The sequence below is a fragment of the Sus scrofa genome, chromosome 16 (genome assembly GCF_000003025.6).
Source record: "Sus scrofa isolate TJ Tabasco breed Duroc chromosome 16, Sscrofa11.1, whole genome shotgun sequence".
NCBI classification, from domain to species: Eukaryota; Metazoa; Chordata; class Mammalia; order Artiodactyla; family Suidae; genus Sus; species Sus scrofa.
In genome coordinates, this window is record NC_010458.4 from 79,816,342 (window position 1) to 79,838,441 (window position 22,100).

General features: G+C 55.1%; 1 protein-coding gene and 1 pseudogene across 3 annotated transcripts; one reads left to right on the forward strand and one right to left on the reverse strand.

The window, feature by feature from the left end:
- Positions 2,619-15,931, reverse strand: PDCD6 (programmed cell death 6). 3 transcript variants are annotated; one of them, XM_021076934.1, is made up of 6 exons: positions 15,753-15,931; positions 14,748-14,809; positions 9,023-9,067; positions 7,770-7,922; positions 5,150-5,259; positions 2,619-3,180 (listed from the first exon to the last, which is right to left on the reverse strand). In XM_021076934.1, the coding sequence occupies exons 1-6, from the start codon at positions 15,845-15,847 to the stop codon at positions 3,082-3,084; spliced, it is 564 nt and encodes a 187-aa protein (XP_020932593.1). In that variant the 5' UTR covers positions 15,848-15,931; the 3' UTR covers positions 2,619-3,081. The 3 variants fall into 3 exon arrangements, with proteins under 3 accessions (XP_020932593.1, XP_020932592.1, XP_020932594.1); XM_021076933.1 differs by having other exon boundaries at positions 7,764-7,922; XM_021076935.1 differs by lacking the exon at positions 15,753-15,931 and adding an exon at positions 15,224-15,499 and having other exon boundaries at positions 7,764-7,922.
- LOC110257295 lies at positions 12,580-13,359 on the forward strand (annotated as a pseudogene).

Sequence of the window (22,100 nt, forward strand, 5' to 3'; positions counted from 1 at the left end):
AGCCGTGGAGACGGAGGGTGGGGGGTGGGGGGAGTTTTACTAAATGGGGACAGAGGGTCAGTTTTCCAGGATGAGCAGATGGACACGGTCACACAGCACCATGAGCGTATTTCGTACCGATCTCCAAGCTGGCTGGCACCTGTCAGGTGCTGTGAGCTGAGGAGGGCACTCAGGGCCCCAGCCCCTCTGGTCCCGCCCTCCAGGGCTGCCCCTGTGGGTGGGGGCTTGGTCAGAGGGATGGGGCAGGAGGAGAAGCCAGCTGGGACTCCCTGGGGACTGACGTGGCCCCCACAGCAGGAAGAGCACATGTGACATCAGTTCTGCCTGCAGCACTCAACCCTCTGCCTGGAACCCCACCTGGTCTCGCCCTTGACCAGGCTCATCCAGACATGACTCCCCGGCTGGCTGAGGTGACTGGTGGTGACCAGGGTGCTGGCCACAGTCAGGGTGTCCTGCTGGCAGGACTATTTCCTTCTTCACGAAGAACCGACATTTGAAGCTGGGCGAGAGTCTTGAGAACGTCCTGCATTTTCCCAAAGCCAGCGGGGAGCCGGGTGGTCACCCCATTGTGTGGATGGAGGGAGAGGGTGCATGGGTCCGGGTGGGTGACGGAGCAGATGACCAGGGGACAGGGGATGAGTGATGGTGCACCACGGGCAGCAGTTGGCCTAGACGGGCCGTGAACCTCCACTGCTCCAGCCCTAACTCTGACGCCCAGGGGGAGGCACCATCTGGGGCTGGAGCCCCCTGCGGGGAGGCAGCAAAGACCTTTCCATCTGTCAGGCAGCTGCTGCTGCCCCCACTCCAGCCCCCGCTCCCTCTGGCTTCTAGGTTGCTTCTGTAAACTCCTCACCGGCTGGTCCTTGAGGTCCCCGCTCTGGCTTGGGCTTAGGTGAGGCGCCCAGGGTCAGGCCCCCCCCAGGTGGGACTGCACCGCCCCCGTGTGGCCGCCTGGCCGCTGAGACCAAGCACGAGCCACCAAGGACAGGAGTCCTTACCTTCCTGCAGGGCTGCTGGGCATGGGGCTCTGGACGGACCCCCAACCCTTAGGTCCACCTGCCGCTCGTGCTGTCCAGGGTGGCAGCCTCCTCCAGGGGCCGGAACCCTGGACTCCACGGGAGTGTCTGTGCGGAGGGTCCTCTGCCCGCCTCAGCTGGGAGGACCCGTGCCATCCACAGCCTTTCCATTCCAAGATTCCCCTTTCCTCTGCTTTCCTGAACTGCCTGACGACCCCTGCATGACCCTCAGCCCACGGCAGGATGAGAACTGGCTTCTCAGCATCGGCTCTGTCAGCCCCAGGAATCCACGAGGATTAAACACCCACTGTGTACAGAGCAGGGAACTGCCATTGCCTGAGGCCAGCTTGAGGGGTTCCAGCTTCCAGCAAAACCAGGATGAATTCAGAGGCCAAGCTGCTAGAGTTGAGGGGCTGGGGGAGAGGTGGGTGGGAAAGCCCGCATGTGCAGGGAGGGGTGCCAGGGCACAGGGCACAGGGCACAGCAATGCTGGGTGCCTGCTGCCTTCACTCGTTTGGGGTCAGCAGAGACCAGAGGTCGAGGAAGAGAGGAACACAGTGCCTCTGAGAAAAGAAGGACAGTGGGGTCTACACCTCCGTCTAACCAGGTACCCCCAGGGGAGAGGGGCCCTGCCATCTGCACCTCCATCCCACCAGGTACCCCCAGGAAGGGGGGTCCCTGCCGCCTACACTTCCATCTAACCGGGTCACCCAGGGATGGGGGGGCCACTGCCTACACCTCCATCCCACTGGGTCACCCAGGAAATGGGGACCCCACCGTCTACACCTCCATCTAAGCGGGCAGGGAGGCGACCAAGGGCCAGCCTGGGCGTGGGCTGTGTTGGACCAGTTAGGAGCAGCTGCCTCCACCTCGGCACCTGGCTGTCCCAGGTCTCCAGTGTCAGTGATTGGGCTTCTGGGGGGAGGGCCTCTCAGAGCCTGCAAGTGGGAGACTGGCCTCCGTGGAGTGGAGCCTGGGATCCTGCGCCAGGCCTCACAAGTGTGTCCAAGGCCACAGACTCCCAAGGGGAAGGAGGGGAGATCCAGAGACCCGGGACCCAGGGCGTGAGCTCACAAGGCCGCGTTCTGTGGTCGGGGACATGCCCTCTCATCACAGACACCACGGACGAGAATTCCAGCTCCCCGGGCGCCTAACCCCAAAGAGTACAAGTCCCCAAACGGACCCCGAAGACAAACACTTCTGATGGCCCGGCCCCATCTGTAGGCCACGGACACCTACTCAGAAGCCCAACACAGCCCCGCCCTGAATGGTGGTTTGGGAAGGTTCACTTTGAGGAGGGACAGAGGGGCCTAAAGCCATCCCACAGGGCAGGCACAGGCCCGCCAGGGACTGGCCGCACCTCTCGCTCTGCTTTCCTGTGTGAAAAATGGAAATGAACAGACCATCGCAGAGCAGATTTGCATCCTTAGAAAGTGAATGAAAACCCACTCCCCTGGGAACCAAATCTGGATCTGTATGTCCAAAGAAGTTTTACAAAACCAAACCCACTGCTGCTAGAGAGGAGGGCAGCCGGAGACCCCGGAGGCTGCCGGGCCCCTTGGAGCTCCAGGGAGCGCAGCCGAGACAAGACGGGACGAGGGCTCAGGGCATGTGCTTTATTGCTGACGCTGCATATTCAAATGAACACAATAAACCCTCTTAAAAAGTAAGGCACATGAGCAGCTTCCTGTGCAAGTTCCACATTATTTAAAATCCCTACTGCTGATTTCCACTCTAGAACGGCAGCTTTCTAGAAATGCACATGATGAGTTTTTGCATGCACAATACCTGATACGTTACTGTATCTCGCCGCACTCGTGGCACAGTTAAACAGTCTCAAGTCTAATGTGTGTATCCGAGCAATGACCTAATTGCTGCGAGCACTGTGAAACATTAACCAGCTTCTCCGCATATGTACAGTTGGGTCCCCAGGTATTAATTATACAAAATCTAAAGGAAGGACAGTTGTCTAACCGCATCCGTGCTCCCTTGGTTAAAGGTAAGAGATTTGGCATTTCCAGTCTTTTCTTCCCCAAGTCACAAAGGTGTCTGCAGGAGACCGGCACTATACGATGCTGAAGACCATGGAAAGGTACTGTTCATATGACACCTGAATCCAGCCGTCCTGATCCGTATCGTAGCGTCGGAATATATCTGTCAACCTCTGAGGAAAAACAACAGGTGTTTAGATCCAATACTTACCAAACAGAAGGAAGAGAGCACATCTGGTAAAGAGACAGTTAGGAACCCAGTTTCAGACTCATTCATGTCTCCAAGGCCCTACTTCTGACCGAGCCAGCACGGGGAGGCACAGGCAGTGTCCCTGACCATGGCTGAGCCAGGCCGGTCCATCAAGGGAGATGGGGGCCAGGCAGGATGCCGGGGCGAGAGGCTAGCACCTCTGCCCAGAACCTTTCTCCTACTCTAAGGCCTTGCAGTGGGGGGGCCTCCCTGGCTGCTCATCTCTGCTCTGGCCAGAGGCCACTGAGGACAAAGGGAAACCAGCCCCCATTGGGGCTCCTCCCTAGAACCTGCCGCCAGCAGGGAAGCCCGGCTGCAGAGCAGGAAGGGCAGGGTCTCCTTGTGCCAGCTTGTGCCAGGACCCGCCTGCCCTCCTCCTCCTGTCTGATTGCTCCCCAGGCTCCCTGTCTGTTCACAAGCCTGGCCACCAGGCAGCAGGGCGGACGGCAGGAATGGTCAGCAAGTGCCACCAAATGACAGGCGCTGGGGGACCACGAGATGCTCTGAAGATTCCTACCAACAGGAGAAGACAGGCCCAGGCTCATCGTGACCTTGGCTGTCACCTGTCTGCCCACTGAGGAGCTGAGGGCAAGGCTAGAGCCTGGCCCAAGAGCCATGCCAATGGCACCCCGTCTCCCCGGGGCCCCAAGTTCCACCCCTCCTGTGCTGGGCAGGTTGACGGCCAAGAATAAACGGGCTGACACAGGTGACGGTCCACGCAGGTGTAATCCAGGAGCTTCGGAATGAAATGCCGGTGTCGACAGGCAATGAAATCCTGCTGTGTAGCACTGGGAGCTATGTCTAGTCACGATGGAGCACGACGATGTGAGAAAAAGAGTGTATACTTGTATGTGCAACTGGGTCACCACGCTGTACAGTAGAAAACTGACACTCTAAACCAGCTATAATGAAAATAGATAAATAAACGCTGGTGTGAAACAAACCACACAAGTTACCAGCAGCAGGTACCTCCCAATGGAGACAATGGGTGATTGCCCTTTCTACTTATTCTATTCTGTTTTATTTTAATTGAAGTACAGTTAATTCACAATATTGTGTTAATTTCAGCTGCCCAGCAAAGTGATTCTCTCTCTCTCTCTCACACACACACACTCACACTCTCTCTCCCTCTCTCTCTCTGGAAAGATTCTTTCCCGTGGCGCTTTAGCACAGGATGCTGAGGAGCACTCCCTGTGCTCCGAGGTAGGACCTCGCTGTTTATCCGCCCCGCGTTAGGAGCTTCCGCCTGCTCAGCCCGGCCTCCCGCTCCATCCCTCCCTGGAGCCCTTCCCAACCGGCAACCAGAAGCCCTTCTCTGTCTGCGAGGCCGTGTCACTTTCAGAGAGTGCTTTCCCTTTTTACCCTTAATTCTACTTTCCCAAGATTTCTATAAATTTCCATGTTGCTTTGTAAAAAAACCAATTTTCAAAACCTTTCTTTCTGGCAAGAGTCAAATGAAGGAAAACACTTCCGAGGGCTTCTGATGTGGGGCCGGTGGTGTAGCTCCTCCTCTCCCTTCCCAGTCCCAGGGCCCAGTGGCGACGGCCAGTGGCAGGTTGGCTGGTCTGCGCTCAGCCCATGGCCTGGCAGAGGCACCTGGCAGAGGCACCTGAGCTTCTCATGGGCCTGAGATCCCGTTAGTCTAGGAGCTGGAAGCGGACACACGCTGACACCTCCAACTAACCGGGTGCCCCCGGGGAGGAGGGCCCTGCCGTCTAACCTCCACTTCACAGAACAACTGGCTACTTCTCCAAAAAGCACCCATCTCCAGCTCCAGAACCAGGTTCACGGGTCTGGCCCCTCGAACTGCACATCCGGGTGAGGGGTCGCCGCTCCGGCCTCCCCCGCCTTCCCTTCCGCAGTCCAGGTCTGCGCCCCACGAAGACGGGTACCTGCAGGACGATGCAGCCCTGGATGAAGTCGTCGAAGGCGATCTGTCCCCGTCCTTGTCTATCGAACTTCCGAATGAGGATGTCGTGAAACTGGTCGGAGAGCCGGTACCCTGGAGGAGGGAGGCGCGTCAACACCCACGCTCCGCCAGAGACCCGCCTGCGCCTCCTCTGAGAGCACAGGACGGAGGGTCCAGAGAAGGAGCAGGTGCAAGCTCACCGCAAGGCACTGAAGCACACGGCCCCTGGGCTGCGATATCCCAGCCCCACCAGGTGGCAGGGCTCGGAGACCCGAAGCCCCTTCCTGGCAGGACCAGGGTCACTGCAGGGTGACTGAGGGGAGCCAACACTTCACCCCATGGGGTCTTCTGGAATGCGGTGGAGCTCACCTTCTTCAAAGCCCCCACTGGAGACGCCTACCACGTTTTTAACCCAGAGGCGAAGCTCGAATAACTCTGTTACTATTAGAAAGGCAAAACCTCACGGAGGCTCCCAAATGAACCAGAACGTAAACCTAAGGCAGCGGGAGATGACGTGACAGCCACTGCGCACATCGGCCAGCACAGGGACCTGGAGGCGGCCTCACACAGACCAAGGCCCCAAAGGGTCATCGGGTTGTGGCAGTCACGACGCCGCCCCCAACTTACTGAGCGTCCTGGAAGGCCTCCAGCTGAGGTGGCGCTGACGGCGGACAGACGTCCCGGCTGCTCTGAGCCAGGACACTGCGTCCTTCCCCCCCCGCCCCCACCACCAGTGTGGCCACGGGAGCCTTACTTATTCAGGAGACAAGATCCAGGTGCCAAAACATTTTTACTGGTTTCGGTCTGGCTGGAGTCTTTGCAAGGGCAGGCGCAGCTACTGTCTGAGCGAACGTCACAGTTAATCAGCCGCAGGAGCACAGTATCACTTTACCAGAACAGAGTCACGCGTGCAAACAAGTGACAGCACCTTCCAGAGTGGTCAGCGTGCTCCACACCCTGTGACTTCACCCAGGGCCCCCTCCCCACAGCTGGCTGGAGACAGCGGTGCTGGCCAGGGCCGCCTCACTCCTGCCCGCTCCTGTGCCTGTCCAGCCAGCGCCGTGCCATGGTCTCTTGCCCAGACGGGGAAAGGACAGACAAGACAGCGACAGAGACAGGGTGGCAGGGAGCCCAGAGCTCCAGAGCAGAAAGGGCTGCGCCGGCGCTGGACTCCTGGACCTCCGGGCCGCTCCTCCCTCCAAAGCAGGGGATGGAGCAGGTCCTGCTTACTACAAACTAGCGAGGCACCCAAGGACCCCTCTCAGCGCCAGGGAGCAGGCCGGATGCCAGCAGTAACCCGGCAGAGGACAGGTCCGGATCAGGACACTGCCCGGGTGGACAAGCAGCCAATGGCATGAGAAAAGGGAGGGGGCTCCTGGGGCCAAACTCAGCCGCAGACAGGCCTGCGGGGCCGTGGCACGCTCCAGGCAGAGCCAGGCGAGGAGGGCAGCTCGCAAAGGGGGCAGAGCAGACGTGGCGGCGGGAGGGTGGAAAACAGCTGGAACGAGAGATGCGGGAGTGGAGGGTCCCCAGCTTCAGGTGGAGTCCCCTGTCAAAGCCCTGCTGGCTTAGGCAGCCACAGCGACATGGGTCTGACCGGGACTCGGAGGCCTGAGAGCCCAGGGCCTGTCCCCTCAGCATTTCCGTGAGCCCCCAGGACCCACAGGTCATGGGCACTAAGTGAGACAGAAGGCGCCGCTTGGGTGACACCTGAGGCCACTGGACTGGACGTGACTCCCAGGATCCAGGTTCCAGCCGCCGCTCTGGGCACAGCAAGGTCACGGCTACACGCCCGGTTCCTCTTCAAAGAACCCGAGGTCAACGTCCTGCCCAAACCCTGACCCAAGCCTGGGGGGGGGTCACAACACAAACCTGCCGGGGGGCCCCAGAGGCAGAGGGCGGAGAAGACAGCCGCAGAGCCCTCCCCAAGGAAGAGAGGGCAGGAGTAGCCCCCCGAGACCCCCGGGGCTCGGGTGCACCTTGTGTCACTAAAACCCCGGACACCTGGCACAAAGTACACAGTCCTCAGACAGGAGGGCCGCGAACGGAGGGCCACGCGGAAACACCTCCAACGAATGAGCCTTGGTGTAAGGAGCACAGTCCCTCTTCAGACTCAAGCCCTCAGGCCCGCTGACGGCTCTGGAAGGCGTCTGGAACACTGCTCACCGCTTGGTGTGCGTGTGGCACACGTGCCCAGGTGCAGCTGAGAATGGGAGCTTCCACGCCCACGCCCACGCCACCCAGACTCGCTTCTCGTGGGCACCTGGCCACCTCCCTGTGGATTTTCACGCACCGGGAAGCGAGCTGCCCGACGCTGTGCCACCTCCACACGCTCACGTCCAGTGTTTCAAAAGCCTCATGCCCAGTGTGCCGGGCCATCGCACTCCACTCCACCAAAGACAAACCACTGCATAGCCCTTGTCTCATTTTGGATGAAAGTCTCCAAGTCAAACATAAGCCTTCGTGCTATAAATAATATCAAAATACAAATCTGTGTGATGAAAGCAAAGGTTTCATTGCATTAAAAGCCTAAAGCACAAAATGTATGGCCCTCGGCTCCAAAATGAACCAGCTATGCAGAAAGACACGCGTTTTACCGAAACCTGAGAGGGCCTGCTTGAGCTCGTTCCTGTCGATCATGCCTGAGTTGTCCCTGTCGTAGGTTCGGAAGACGTTCTGCCAGTCGGTGATGTACTTCCAGACGCCAGTGAACTCGCTGAAATTCACGCCGGCCTTGTTCTCGCGGTCAAACATGGCTGGGACGAAAGGGCGGGAATCAGGAAGAGCCACCAGGGCAGAGGCACCACCCGGCCCCGCAGGCTGTGAGCGCGTCTCAGCCGCAGCCCTAGGTCCCACTAGGCGGCCACGAGCTGGCTGTGAAAAGGGACGTGCAAGCCGAACATGCTGGTGGAGCCACAGCGAAACAACACGGCGCACCACGGCGAGAGCTCTCGCTTTCCGAAAGGAAGCTCTGCGCAGGAGGCGAGGGGCTGCCCCACCCTCCCAGATCAGGGTTCTGGGCCTAGAACACGCCCTCTGACCCCAGAGGCCCCTCGGAGCTCAGAAGACTCCCCTGTCAAGGGAGGCCCACGCCAGCAAAAATAAAGACTATTGGCTTTCAATATTTATTTACTTATTTATTTTGTCTTGTTAGGGCCGCACCTGCGGCATATGGAGGTTCCCAGGCTAGGGAATCTATGATCTGAGCTGTAGCCACTGGCCTACACCACAGCCACAGCAATGCCAGATCCGAGCCATGTCTGCAACCTACATTACAGCTCACAGCAACGCTGGATCCTTAACCCACTGAGCAAGGCCAGGGATCGAACCTGCATCCTCATGGACACTAGTCAGATTCGTTTCTGCTGAGCCATGATGGGAATTTCTAGATATTTTTAAAATAAGACCTTCCTTTCATTAAAACCCACCCCCCCAACTCCAGGTCCAAATCAGAAAGCACTTAGAACTGCATTTACATATAATTGCAGGCAGAACAGCTACAGAGGCGTAAGTAAAAACTTGGTGGGAAACACTGCAAGGAGAAGGCAATACAGCATCTGGTCCCTTTCCAGGTGGTCTGAGTGCCCCTGAGGGTCCACTCCGTTCAGTGAGACTTCACAGCCACACAGGATGGACTGTGCATGGAACGAGCTGGTCCCACAAGTATGCGACACCTTCAGAACTAAAAACTCGAAGGATGGGCCAGACAGCCAACTGAACACAAGGGCTCAGTGGAGGGCTGGGCTGGGCGGGAGCTCCAGAGAAAGCAGGTCGGAAGCACAGACAGAAGCGGCACAACTGTGTCCAGTGGCCACATGTGTCTCTGCACAGGCCAGACGGCGCTGCCCTTACTTACATATGATCGACCGGACGGTCACTGGATTGAATGGAGTCCAGGTGCCTGAAAACAAACAGCAGGAAGTGAGAAAGAAGAAACACCGAATTCCCAGTCTGAAACCCCAGAGGCCAGAGAAAGGAAGTCATTAGCTCTCAACACGAGGGCCCCAGAGCCAAGCCTCTGAGGAGGGGATGTTGTCCAGGGACCAGGGGTCAGTCAGGGTCCTGCTTGTCCTGCCCGGGGCTCCCTCGGGTCCAGCCAGAGCCTCAAGGCTGCTCCTGAAGACCTGCCTGGAAGCGCTCTCTTGTTCACTGTATAGCCAAGGACGATTACTTAATACTCCCTGAGCTTTCCAGGGACACAGCCACCAGGTAAGGTGAGAAGATGGCACTTAGCTTTCTTATGTCATCAACAACGTTCAGAACCCACCCCCACAAGGGCCCCAGCGCTCCTGGGGCTGGTCACCCACACTGCGCCCCGCACACCGGCTCGTGGAGGGACCCGTGCGAGCCATGCTGTAACTTCTCCTCCTAAATCAGAGTCCGGGCGCTGGACCATTTTCTTTGAAATTGTGAAAAGGTGGGATATTTTCCCCGATTCACCTCCGAATGGTAATGGGTGTTACCGAGTGGTTATCAAGGCGACTGCTGAGTCTCATGAGATTTAATAATTTAGACTGTTTACCAGCTGCCTTTATGCCCAAGAATCTGTCTTTGGAGCAACCTGCACCTTTACTAATTTGTATACTCACTGCAACACGTAGTAAACAAAGCTTCTGCGTGCAGGGAAAGCAGCTCCCCCCCGACCCTGCATAAAAGCACGTCCCTCCTCCCCCCGCAGCCTGGTCCCCCACCCTCATGAGACGCAACGTCCAGGGCTGTCTCTGGCCGCAGCCGGAGCACGCCCCTGACTCCGTCTCACAGCATCCAGTGTGGCCCCCAAACACATGCACACTCTGAGCTCAAACCCCGGCTCCCCTTAAGCCTCTGTTTAGAAAAGGCCGCCCGCCGTCAGGCTGCCTCCCTGCCCCTATGGACCAGGCTCCGCATGCTGGGAGGGCATCTCCAGGGGCAGGTGGACGGGGGGCCGGAGCAGGCCTTACTGAGAGCCAACACTCACAGAAGCCCAGGAAGAGGGGGCGCTCCGTCCCCGTTTGTGACCCCCGCTGCTCGTGTGCGGACCGCTGTCCCCACAGAAGCCGAGCCACCACTGACCGGAGGGAGCCTGGGAACCAGAGGCAGCTCCTGGCCTCGCTCCCGCCCTCCGTCCCAGGCCGCAACCACACAGGAGGCCTGAACACCCGGCAATGTGACCGCTTCCCAAAGAGGAAAACCCCATCTGCCTGGTGACAACACACTGTCTTTTACTCTCCAAAACGTCTGCCTTCCCACGGCATCTGGGCCACCCGAGTCCAGAGAACCGTAAAGGCCGCGTCGTCACAGCATCCAGCGGATACACACTGTGATACCTGACCGCCCGGAATCTTTGGGGAAAATAATCAGACTTTTTATCAGCATCGCTGGAGATCTCCGTACACTTTACTGCATCAGACCTGGGACGTTTCCGCCAGGGAGCGAGTCACGCACCCAGGGGCCTGAGCAGCCCTGCAGGGTCACGCGGATTTGCCAGGACTCTGCTGCCTCTCCAAGGACCGTGAATTTTGTGTCGCACCAGTGCCCTTTGTCTGCGGCCTCAAAGAGCCATGACTAGAAATATGGCCTTTCCGGTCAATCCCCTTAGCGATCTGATCAATGCCACGTCTAGAAACTTGTTCTATGAAATCACTACAGTATTTATATTAATGAAAATCAGAAACAACTCAAGCTCTGTGAACTCAGTACTGACTGACCGGCAGCGATGTCTCCAGCTCTGTACCAGCGATGCGGGCCTGGTGGACATGGGCCTGGGTGGCGGGGAGGGGGCTAGACCTCCAGCCATCCCAGAGTGTGACCTGCCCGCGGTTGTGGAGAAAAGCCCGGCCCCACCTCCCTCTACTTCTACCACCGCCCAAGTTTCTGGGAAGAGCAGACAGACTGGCTGGGCCCCAAGACCAGCCCCAGGCTTGAGGACTCCATAGGACTCACAAAACTCATAGTCACGGTTTGTTACAGCAAAAGCAGATTAAAATCAGCAGAGGGAAAAGGCACAGGCAGAAGTCTGGAGAGACCAGGCACCGCTTCCAGGAGAGCTGCACAGGGCGCCCCAACTCCCCATCAGGAGTTGTGACCACACCTCACCCGTGTCGTCAACCAGGGGAGCTCCTGGCACCTGGGAGAGGAAGGCGTTGGCCGCAGTTGCACCGTTAGCACGAGTTAGCACGAGCTATCCAGGTGGGGGACAAGCACTGCAGGAGGGAGCCAGGCGTCACACAGGCCCTCCTCGGGGACGTGCAGGCTCTGAGCATGGCAGGTGGAAGCTGAGGAAGGTAAACCCCAGGCCCTTCCCTGCCTCACTACGCTTGGCCTGTGACAAGGGACAGTCAGGCACGGCAGGGAACTGTCAGCTTACGTGGTCTGATTTCTCAACTGGGGGTCCCCAAAGAGCTGAAGTTTATCTTGATTAAAAAATTTTTTTTTTCAAAAAGAATGTATGACTTATTTTTAATTAAAGTCCAGTTAAAAACTGCCTTCTCAAAACATAGCAATACATTAATGCAAACCTATAGAAGCACAAAATGGGAGCCCGAGCAAAATTAATTTCCTCCAATTTCAAGGAACCATGTGAAAATAAAAATTTTTTTAAAAATTCCTAGCTGAAGACAGCTTGTGACATGTTCAAACAGAAGGCGAGACAGTCCTGTCTCTCTCCACACCCCTAACCGCCACCTCCCAGCCAGCACTTTCCAGAAGCTCTCCCAGGGAAAAAGGCCCACAAAGGGCTCAGTGTGCAGGACCCATGAGGCCTTTTTCAGGACGGTTTCAACTGGATTTTTAACAGGGGCCTCAGAGGCATTGATCCATCTGAAGAGAGACACCAGGCTATTTTGTAGCTTCGGTTTTCTCACCAGAAATAAATGAATTATTTAAGCTAATTCCCTGAAACAGCTGAATATTCTCGTGCTAATGTAAAAAGAGAAGCCTATTCCTGGGGAGAAAAACCAAGCCAAAATAACTCCCATGCACCAGCTCTGGGAACCTGAGCAGGAGAGTGAAGAGAACCGACGTGTGGCCATCGCTGGCCGAGGCCAGGACACATGACGCCGGCACATGGGCGCCCAGCTCCACCTCCCGCCAGGACACTCGCTGGCGCCGGCAGCCGGCGACAGCATCAAAAGGGACGCAGCAGGAAGAGGGGGACAAGGACAGCGTCCAAGAAGAGGAAGGTGCCGCGGGGCCCAGAGGCGGGAGTTTCCACATCCCTGAGGAAGGGTGGGCAGTCTGGGCAGAGGAGCAGAGCCGGGGCAAGTGGGAACTCAGGGCGCCTGGGCACTCAGTGGGCGCCAAGGTGAAGAGACAGGTGGGAGACCCCGGGTTGGGGTGCCTGCCTCCCTGCGCGCACCCCAGGCCCCGTCTTGTCACCCTGGGCTCCCGCCCGCTCTGGGAGGCAGAGAGCTGGATGCATTCCCACCTGCCTGCCTGCAGAAAGGCCTAACAGGATTTGTAAAGATTTGCTGGGTTTGCAGCACAGCAAAATATAGCCCTCCAGTTACGGTGGGTTGGGGGAGAAAGGATAAGAAAGGAAGTGTCTCAGGAGTTCCTGTCGTGGTGGAGCGAGACGAATCTGACTAGGAACCACGACGTTGCAGGTTCGATCCCCGGCCTTGCTCAGCAGGTTAAGGATCCGGCATTGTCATGGGCTGTGGTATAGGTCGCAGACGTGGCTCGGATCTAGTGTTAGGGGTCTCAGTCTCTCTGTAAAATTCACCTCTTAAGATGCTAAACTCTCGGGTATCCTGCGTCGGTGTGGCCGTGGCGGCCCGTGTCCTTTGCACCTGCGTCCACCGTCTGCCCGCAGCCTTTGCATCGCTGCCCAGGTTTCCCATGGAGGTTGAAGCTCAGCCACTCAGCACCACTCTGTTCCCCACGGAAGCCCAGGCAGCCTGGGTGCTTGAACAGGTTCCCGGGGAGTTACACAGCTGTGCTGCCAGTACGGTGACACGCCCCCTTTGACATCAGAGGGGGTCAAGGACCGTGCTCTTTACGTCTTGAACCTCTATGACAAGACCGATCCCGAAAAGCTCAGTAACCTCCCATTGTATGAAAGACCTGGGCTTAGACAGTTTGGACTAAGTGGGGATTATCATGACCACGGAGGACGAATTTGGGTCTGAAATTCCTGATATAGACGCGGAGAAGTCAACGTGCCCACAGGAAATTGTAGACTATGTTGCAGATAAGAAGGATGTATATGAATAAAGTATCAGACCCCTTTTCTTCACTGAAGAAAACTCAGAAGATGCTGGAATGTGTCTGGAAGTGAGAACATATCCTGAATCACTGCTCCCTGGGACAGAGTAATTCTGTTTAGACTGTACTTAAATTGTCTCAAGTGTTTTTACCCTTTGAAAATAAATCTATAAAAAAAAAAAAATCTAAACTCTCAGTACTGGCGAGGCAGAAATTTAACCTAAAAATTTTGAAGACTGGTTTAAAGATTCGAGGTTTACAGGACACAAACAAAACAGAACAGCCACTCTACAGAAGAACCCCCCCCCCCCCCCGCCCCGAGTGAAGCCTGGGGGCTGCCACGCCTGTCTCCCTCAGGGCTAAGTGACTACCTGCTTCTGGGCAAGTTTTTACATGTTCCCAGCAGTGGCCAATCAGGCAAAGCGGCTCTACAGGGCCACTGTGAGAGGGCCATTATGTACTTACACCCGGGTTAAACCAGTTCTCATTTCAGTTTCTTAGGAATGGTGGACCAAACATCCTGTGGGCAATTCCACGAAAATTCCATCTCCCCAGCAGGCTAGTAGTTCAAGATTATGTTCTCACGGAGCAGGAAGAGCAATGTGCTGTAAGGAGCAGCTGAGCTGTAGCTGGAGGCAGCACTGACACCCCCTAGTGAAAACATCACCTGTATTACCCTGTAAATTCAAATCCACCAGCAGCAATAAAGGAACACCTCCCCTCTGATGCTTGAGGCAGCCTCCTACACCAAGTTGCCTCCCAGCAGTAAAGATGAGCCTTTCAACATCTGCAATGCCTCTCAAAATCAGCCCCTCTTCTGGCCTAAAGGGCACCACAAACAGAAGAATCAGAAAAGACAGTGGCACCTGAGGGGTTTAAGAAGAGGACACAGCCGGGTATTTAATGAAGTAAGGTCTTTAATAGTACTTCCAGGGGTTAATCACGCTGCCACTGGCAAAAAGCGAGCCCCATGTACCGCCACCAAGGGCTGCCACCCTCGCATCCTGCCCGGATGACCAGTGTCTCCCAGGACACACCGCCAGGGCCTCCAGTATCCCCAGTGGCTTCCCCATCAGTGCCTTGGGGACCCTGCTGTTCCTCTCCAGAAGGGAAACGCAATGGTCGTGAAGGATGTCTGCTGTACAAAGCGATGCTCCCTGCTGCTCTCTGAACCAACACCCGCCTCCATTTCTCAAGCCTTCCAACTCCATGCAGTTGCCCCATTAACCAGGAAGGACTCTGAGCAGCACTGACGCAACAACCAGGAAACCACCCAACAGAACAACCCGGAAGCTCCTCCACCATGGCCAGTGATAAGAATTCTTAATGACTTGCAAGAGAAGCTGAAGGAGAATGTTATTTACTACAAGGCGTCGGAACAGCCAGGTGCCACTCACCGTTGGATAGTGCTTGTTGAAGCTCGTTGTCCGATATCACGCCGCTCCTGTCTTTGTCAACCCTACAAAATTAAGACCAGTTAGGTTTAATTAAAAGTGCTGGAAAAACAAAACCTGGCAAGCACAAAGGTTCGCTTCTTGCACCCCTCCTACACTGGCTCTGGCTGCTCCTTCTCTGGGCCTTTCACTTCCGGCTGCTCCACTTCTCATCGCCGCCTCTGGCTGGGGAGTCGGGGGGCCTGCCTCCTGCCCTGTCCTAGGCACTCCCCCTCCTGAATTCCAAGCAGGTTCTCCACTTTCTCAAGCCTTTCTCCCTCCACCTATCAGAATTCTACCTGCACCAGCTTTTCTCTTTTTCACAAACAGTTAAAGATTCTCTCAATTAAGTCATTCCCCGACCATGAGTCACTGCAGTTTCGATCATTCTCTCGCTGGAAGGGCGCCTAGGAGCAGAAGGCCCTGAGGTGACCGGTCACCTGCCCAGCAGCCGTGGCCCAGCTTCTTTCCTGGCTCCTAGCATTTCAGCAGCCCGGTCAGAGTCTGCCTTTCTGCGCTCCTAAACAAGCATCCCCCCGAGGCCCAGTGCGGGAACGGGCTGTTAAGGCAGGAGGATAGAGGCCCAGGACCAGGACAAGGGGGCTGCGAACCCCCGGGGGCGACTCGGCATCTCGGGAGGGGCTCAGAGAGGAAGAGGGACGGAGCAGGGGCGGGAGCGGCAGGAAGGAGGCTGGACTGGAGGCCGAGGGGGACCAGAAAGGAGGTCGGACAGGAAGCCAAGGATGGGGGTGGGACGGAGCAGGGGCAGGAGGACCGGAAAGGAGGTCGGAGAGGAGGCCGGAGGAACGGGGGGGAGGGAAGGCTCGCGGGGGTAGGATGGAGGTAGGGCAGAGGCCAAGGATGCGGGTGGAAGCAGGCGCTGGGGGGGGTGCCGGGAAGGAGGCTGGGGGGACCGGGCGGTGGAGGGCCCAAGACTGAGGCCCGCAAGCGCCCGCGCGCCGGTCGCACCTCTGGAAGACGTTCCACAGGAAGCTCTGGTCAGGCAGCGCGGCGCCCGCAGCAGGGCCGGCCCCGGGGCCCGGGCGGTACGAGTAGGCGGCCATGGGCCGAGGTGCGGCGAGTTTTCCTTGGGACGCGGGTGGCTCCGGGCGGCTCCACTTCCGCCTCGACCTGGACTGGGCCGGGCGTCCACGCAACTTCCGGGGCGGTCGCCGGAGCTGGCGCGGCCAATCCTGTGGCGGCCCGGTTGCCAGGCAACGCCCACGCTTTGCACGGGCTTGCGGGGGTCCCAAGAGCACTGCAGAACTGGAGGCAGAGGTCAGGCTCCGCCCTGGGTCGAGGACGCGCTTTGGGAGTCCCTTCCCCCGAGGCGCAGGTTGGACATGAAGGGCGGAGGCGGTTCCCTTGAGCATGGTTCATTCCTGCACCAAAGCGAGGTCATGGAAGGACTGTGAAGGAGGGGAAGAACGCTCCCGGCATTCCCGTGCTTTTCTGCACTTTTTGCCCCGCCCCAGCTCGCGTCCCTGCGCCGGTCTCCGGGGACCACACGACGTCCCTTCTGGCATCTAAGAGCGCCCGCCGCCTGCTCGCCCAGCCTGCACGTGAGTCCACCCCGCGGCTGGGCCCAAATGTCCCCAGCTGTCCACGATGGGCGACCAGCGTGTCCTTGGCCAGTGGAAGGCGCCGCCTCCTAAGTCTGGACACCGACTGAACCTTAGCGCACCCTGTGCAGGGAAGCCCAGATTCAGGGCACTCCCGCTGCGTTTCAGCCTGTCAGGGCTTTGAGCGCTAGTCTAATCACGCTGACTTGTTTCATCCTCCTCCCCTGTTTATAGATTGCGGAGAGCACCAGGGAGGAACCTGACACGTTCCTCCCTGGACACGAATCCGCTAGTTAGCGCTCTGGCTCTGTATCTGACCCGCAGTCACTCTCCAGCGTATTGTCATGTCTCTTCTCTCTCTTTTAACCTTCAGACCATACGGTGGAGAGTTCTTTAAACTCTTTGAAGAGATTAAAAGATATTCTGATTCAGACGCACACATAGAGCATTCCTCTACAAACCTCTTCAACGCGGTTTTTTTTTTTTTTTTTTAATGACCCAGTGAATTCAAGTAGTTTCTTTTTCTTTTCTTCTGCCGTGTCAGAGGCATGTGGAACCAGGGCCAGGGATAGAATACTAGCAACAGCTGGGGCAGTGCCAGATCCTTAACCCATGGCAGCAGAACTTCTGCAGAAATGTTTCTACTTTTATGCTCCTAAAGCATTCCCATCCCTTGTTGACCAATCCTTTCTACAATTTTCCACCACTCTTTGATCTGTAGTTTCTGAAATCCATCTTTATCTTCCATCTCTGGCACACTACAAAATAACTATGATCTCGTGACCCAATTTGTAAGTTTTCCAGTACAGTGTGTACAGGGAAACTTCAGCAATTAACTTCCCAGTGAATCCGGAGGGCCTCACTGTGGGCCATCTCACTGTGCTGTGCTCTAGGGCAGGACTTAGCCTGCAGTCCTGGCCACAGACAGTTGCCATCTGTGGGGCTGGGGGGTTACCCAGAGTCCTGAGACCACCTTCCAAAGTGTCACAGCTCTAGCCATTCTTGGCCAAGTCTCCAGCCTGCCTGGACTGCCACAGCCAGCACCATCTGTGGGGCCCAGAAGTGCTCTGTCCTGCTTTCTGTTGAGTTCTAGGAATGGGAAGTGATTCACTCAAGGGAAGAACTTACTGAATCTACCCTAGTGTTTAAATATACTGTGCACAAGTCTCATAGCAGCACTGCATGAAAACGTACCAAAGAGCACATTTTATTGATGAGAAAACCATGCTGGCCTAAGATCGAAGAGGCAAGAAGATCCTAGCCCAGGTCTGCCTGTGCTTCTCCTTCATCATGTCAGAGGTGTGAAGGCTGACTTTGGGTTTTTTTTGTAATTTTTTTTTTTTTTTTTTTTTTTTTTAGGGCTGCGCCTGCGGCATCTGGAGGTTCCCAGGCTAGGGGTCCAATCAGAGCTGGGACCCCCAGCCTACACCACAGCCACGGAAACACCAGATCCTTAACCCACTGAGTGAGGCCAGGGATCCAACCTGCATCCTCATGAATACTAGTCAGATTTGCTTCCACTGAGCCACAATGGGAACGCCAAGGCTGACTCTTAAAAGGGAGATTCACTTAGAAAATGAAGGTTTAAACAAAAATATCGCCCCCTCCAATATATGTCAAATGAGTAAATGTTTATATCACATATATACATACATATCAAATATATATGTCAAATGAATTTAGGATTCATCAGAGACTAGCCTGGTACATTCACAACTAGGCCATCTCAGTCCCTGCCTTTCATCTCAGCCCCAAAGGCTAAGAACCTGCAGCTCTGACAGGCTAATCCGAGTTCACTTGTGGGCCACGCCACCTGTGCTGTGCTCTAAGGAAAGGCTTAGCCTGCTGCCATCCATGGGGTCGGGGCGGGGGTGTTGCCTGGAGTCCCGACACCACCTTAGGAACATGTACAGCAACTACAACGACCACTTTCTGCCAAGAAAGAGCGGCAGATCACCTCCCGCCTCTGCTGACCCGGCCGCTTAAGTACTGACGTGCTCGACTATCTCCTTGCCCATCTTGGATTCAATTCCCTCCCAACCAGGTCTGTTCTAAGCTTTCCATTGAAATGGTGCTTCTGGATGGAGAAGAGGAGAAATGAACTGAAAGCTAACACTTCCCTAATACTGGCCCAGCCTTTCCTTTGGTCTAATTTCTCTCAGCTAAGTGGAAAATGCCTCTTATTATCCTTAGAATTTCTCTAGGCATAGGGTGCTGGCATCCCTATCACTTTCCAGCCTCCTCTCTTGTCCATCTGACTCGGCACACAGTAAGCCTTTAATAAACAGTCACGGAGGCAGACCGTGCAGGTTACGTGCTCTCTTCCACCCTCTGTGCACACACACACACACACACAGTGTCCACCTGAGCAGCTTTCCCTTGGAAGCCACTTTGGCTCATGGCTGTGTTTACTTTCTTGACAGAACCACTCGGCATCTGCACACAGGACTCTCTTCTGTCATTTTCCTCTCTGCAGCCTCTGGCACTAATTCCAGAGCGCAGGCTTACTCTGCCCCACCCCTGTCGCGAGACATGTTTCTACAATATTTTCTTAGCCTCTTTGCTTCTATTTTGTATGCTGAAAACTCCATCTTGTCCTGCCTTACTTTACCCCATATTCCTGCTTGAAAAACAGTCACAGTGCTGGTAAATGACTTAAGAACAAAGACCTAAAGGCATAAGTTATTCATGTGATCAGCTGAATGAGGACATAATGCGCTGGTCTAGGCACGCCAGACCTGTGCATTTAGGCTGGCTGCACAGCCTGCTGTGTCATCTAAAGAATAAGAGGAAAAGGAGCCTCACGGCCCCAAGGGGTTTATGAGGGGTCGTTAGCAGGATATGCATTAGCAAGGAGAAGAGGTACAAACCTAGGCACACAGTCTGCAGAAGCACAGTGGTGATTCTCTAGAATGCCATGCATAGATAGCTGATGCCAAGCTTCCTCAATGCTAATGATTATTAAATGCCTAAAGTCAGAATAAAAGCTTAATCAGCTACGGCTATGTGACTTTTAAAATAGTTAAAAAAAACCTATATCCTGCACCTACAACCCCCTCCTTACTTGTCATCCTAAAGAGCACAATAAAAGCGGTGTGGTTCCTTGGTCCCTGAGACCTTGAGTCCCCTGGTTCCCACCCTTAATTAAGATAAATGTCTCTGTGTCTCATTTTATGTTAACTTTTTCCTTAGGTTGCACAGCACCCGTTCTTCAGCCCTCATCTGCTGAGCTGGTCTCTGCACACCCCCACTTCCTTTCCAACCAACATTCTTGCCAGAATTCAGTATGAAGCCAATGAGCTTCCAGTCTTTATTTAACTCTGGCTTCTTACAGAGTAGCCGCCGATTTATCAAACATGTCAAAGTCCACACCCGTGTTGTGGACACAGAACTTCCTGCAACAACAGAATTGCTTTTGATCTGCCATTTGCTGTGGCCGCAGCTGGACACCTGACATGGATCGGGGTGGCTAACCAATGGGAATTTTAAGTAATTGTAATGAACTTAATGTAAATAGTGGACAGCACAGAGTTGAATATTTTACTGTATCTCTTACTTTTTTTGCTTATTTTGGTCCATAATCATTATCCACAGCTCTCTGGGTAGTATCCTATTTTCTTTTTATCTTGACCTTTTTTGTTTTTAATTTATCTGGTTTGTCAATTCCTTTAACACATGCAGGTTCATTTAGAATCCCTGAAGACACATTTTACAAAACATTTCCAGTATGAAATACTCTGTCCCATGGCTCCTTCACAAGTGGAATCCCATAGAAACGTAGGTTTCCAGACCACCTACTCTCCAGGGGTTTTCTCAGTCTCAGAATACTCACGAAAACAGCTGGAAGGTTTGTTTTTGGCTCACAAGTAGCAGACAGGCCATGAGGCAACCACCCCCACGCGTCATCTCTTTGCAGCTCTAGCAGCCATCCTCTGACCCTATTATCGACCCATCGCACACAGGGGTGCCCGTGCTAGCTCTAAATTCCTTGTCCTTGTGTTGAAATGCTGTTGAATGCCTGCGCTAACACGTGCCCTCCTCTGCAAAAGCTCTGGTGTTACATCCCTGGCTGGGATGAAGTGGTTGGGCTCTGGGCAGTCTTTCCGCCTATGACTTTCTCCTCAAGTGACCTCCGTCATACTTTTGGGCATCGCTCCATGCAGGTGGTTTTCAAGGTTTGGTCTCTGGACGTGTTAGAGATGCAAACTCTCAGGCCCCATTCCAGGACTGAGCGCTGAGAAGTTCTGCAGTGGGGCTGGGGATCCTTAACGAGGCGGTCCTGAGACAGCTGGGAACCAGGGCGAGGGGATCACGAAATGGCCACGACCTCTGGATCCCATTATTCCTTGCTCAGATATCTGCAGGGATTCCTCTGTAAAGTCCCCTGATCAACTAGGTTTTCATGAACTGCAATTTGAAAAGCGAGGTAGGGTGATCACTCCACCGTTTTCTCGAATCGTCTGTTTCCAGCGTCAGGAGTTGACGCCCTGGTTATTTCTCAGAGTGGCCAGTTACGTTCCCTGTGTGGAGGGCTTTTACAGGCCTCACTCTGAGTCCAGCCTTGGGTGTATACTCATCTGTTCCCATCAGACAGAGTCATCCCTGTCTTCACCGGCAAAACCCACAACCTCACTGTCACCCTTTCTCTGCAAAGACGTGGGACACAGGGACTCAGACGCTGCTGCTGGGAATGCAGAACGTCACAGCCCCCGTGGGAGATGCAGGCACATCTAACAGGACAACAAGTGCACTTGCCCTCTGCCCCAGCAATCCTACTCCTAGGACTTCACCTTTAAGAAACTGGCAAAAAGAAATGACTTCATTCAGTTACCCACTGTGGCAACAACACAAAAGCCCCAAGGGGCCGAGGTGCACTCTCGCCCCGAAGCAGGACACGGCAGCCTGTCCAACACAACACAAATGGGTGCCTGCTCTCCTCCCTCGGCACGCTCACTACGAAGAGACCTGCGGTCAGTGCTGCGGAGGAGAGGTGGGCACCAGGGACTACGAAAGCGGGGCTCTCGGAGCACAGCGGGCTCTGCATCGCCAACACACAAGCTTTTAACTTTTTTTTTTTTGCTTTTGCTTTTTAGGGCTGCACCCTTGGCGTATGGACGTTCTCAGAGCTGTAGCTGCCAGCCTACAGCACAACAACGCCAGATCCGAGCCGCATCTGCGACCGACACCACAGCTCATGGCAACACCAGATCCTTAACCCACTGAGCGAAGCCAGGGATCAAACCTGTGTCCTCATGGATACCAGTCAGATCCGTTTCCGCAGAGCCTTGAACAGGAACTTCTAAGCTTTAGCTTTTTAAAGGCAATCCCTGAACATGACAAACAGAACCCAAAATGAACGAACCTAACTGCCTCAGCCTGCACTCCACAGAAAACGAACCCGAGAGAAAAACTTGGAGGGTGGCCCCAGCAGCCCCGGCACGGAGGTGAAAGGGGAAGAAACCCATTTACATTCAGGTCAGTTTCACTTAGTATTTGGTTATTTACATATTTCAGGACATAATGTTCACATATTAAACCATTCACTTGCTTAGAACTAGGAGGAAATGTCTATTTTCTTCATTTGTTGTCAGGAACCCAAATTCACTTTTACTTAAACATACACTACAGTAAAATTTCTGGATTTTGACACACCGGAATGAAAAAGTCACATTTGATATGTCAGGTCAACAAATGAGCCTCAAGTCAAACAGTATAAGGTGTTAAGTGAACCTGGAACGAAAGGCGAGTCTGTCAC

What these genes read in the sequence shown, in the direction of transcription:
- PDCD6 (XM_021076933.1), bottom strand. Translation starts at nt 15,847, where the DNA reads ATGGCCGCCTACTCGTACCGCCCGGGCCCCGGGGCCGGCCCTGCTGCG. An exon ending in CTGTGGAACGTCTTCCAGAG is followed by an intron (nt 14,810 to 15,752) that starts GTGCGACCGGCG and finishes TTAATTTTGTAG; the next exon opens with GGTTGACAAAGACAGGAGCG. An exon ending in TCAACAAGCACTATCCAACG is followed by an intron (nt 9,068 to 14,747) that starts GTGAGTGGCACC and finishes GTTTGTTTTCAG; the next exon opens with GCACCTGGACTCCATTCAAT.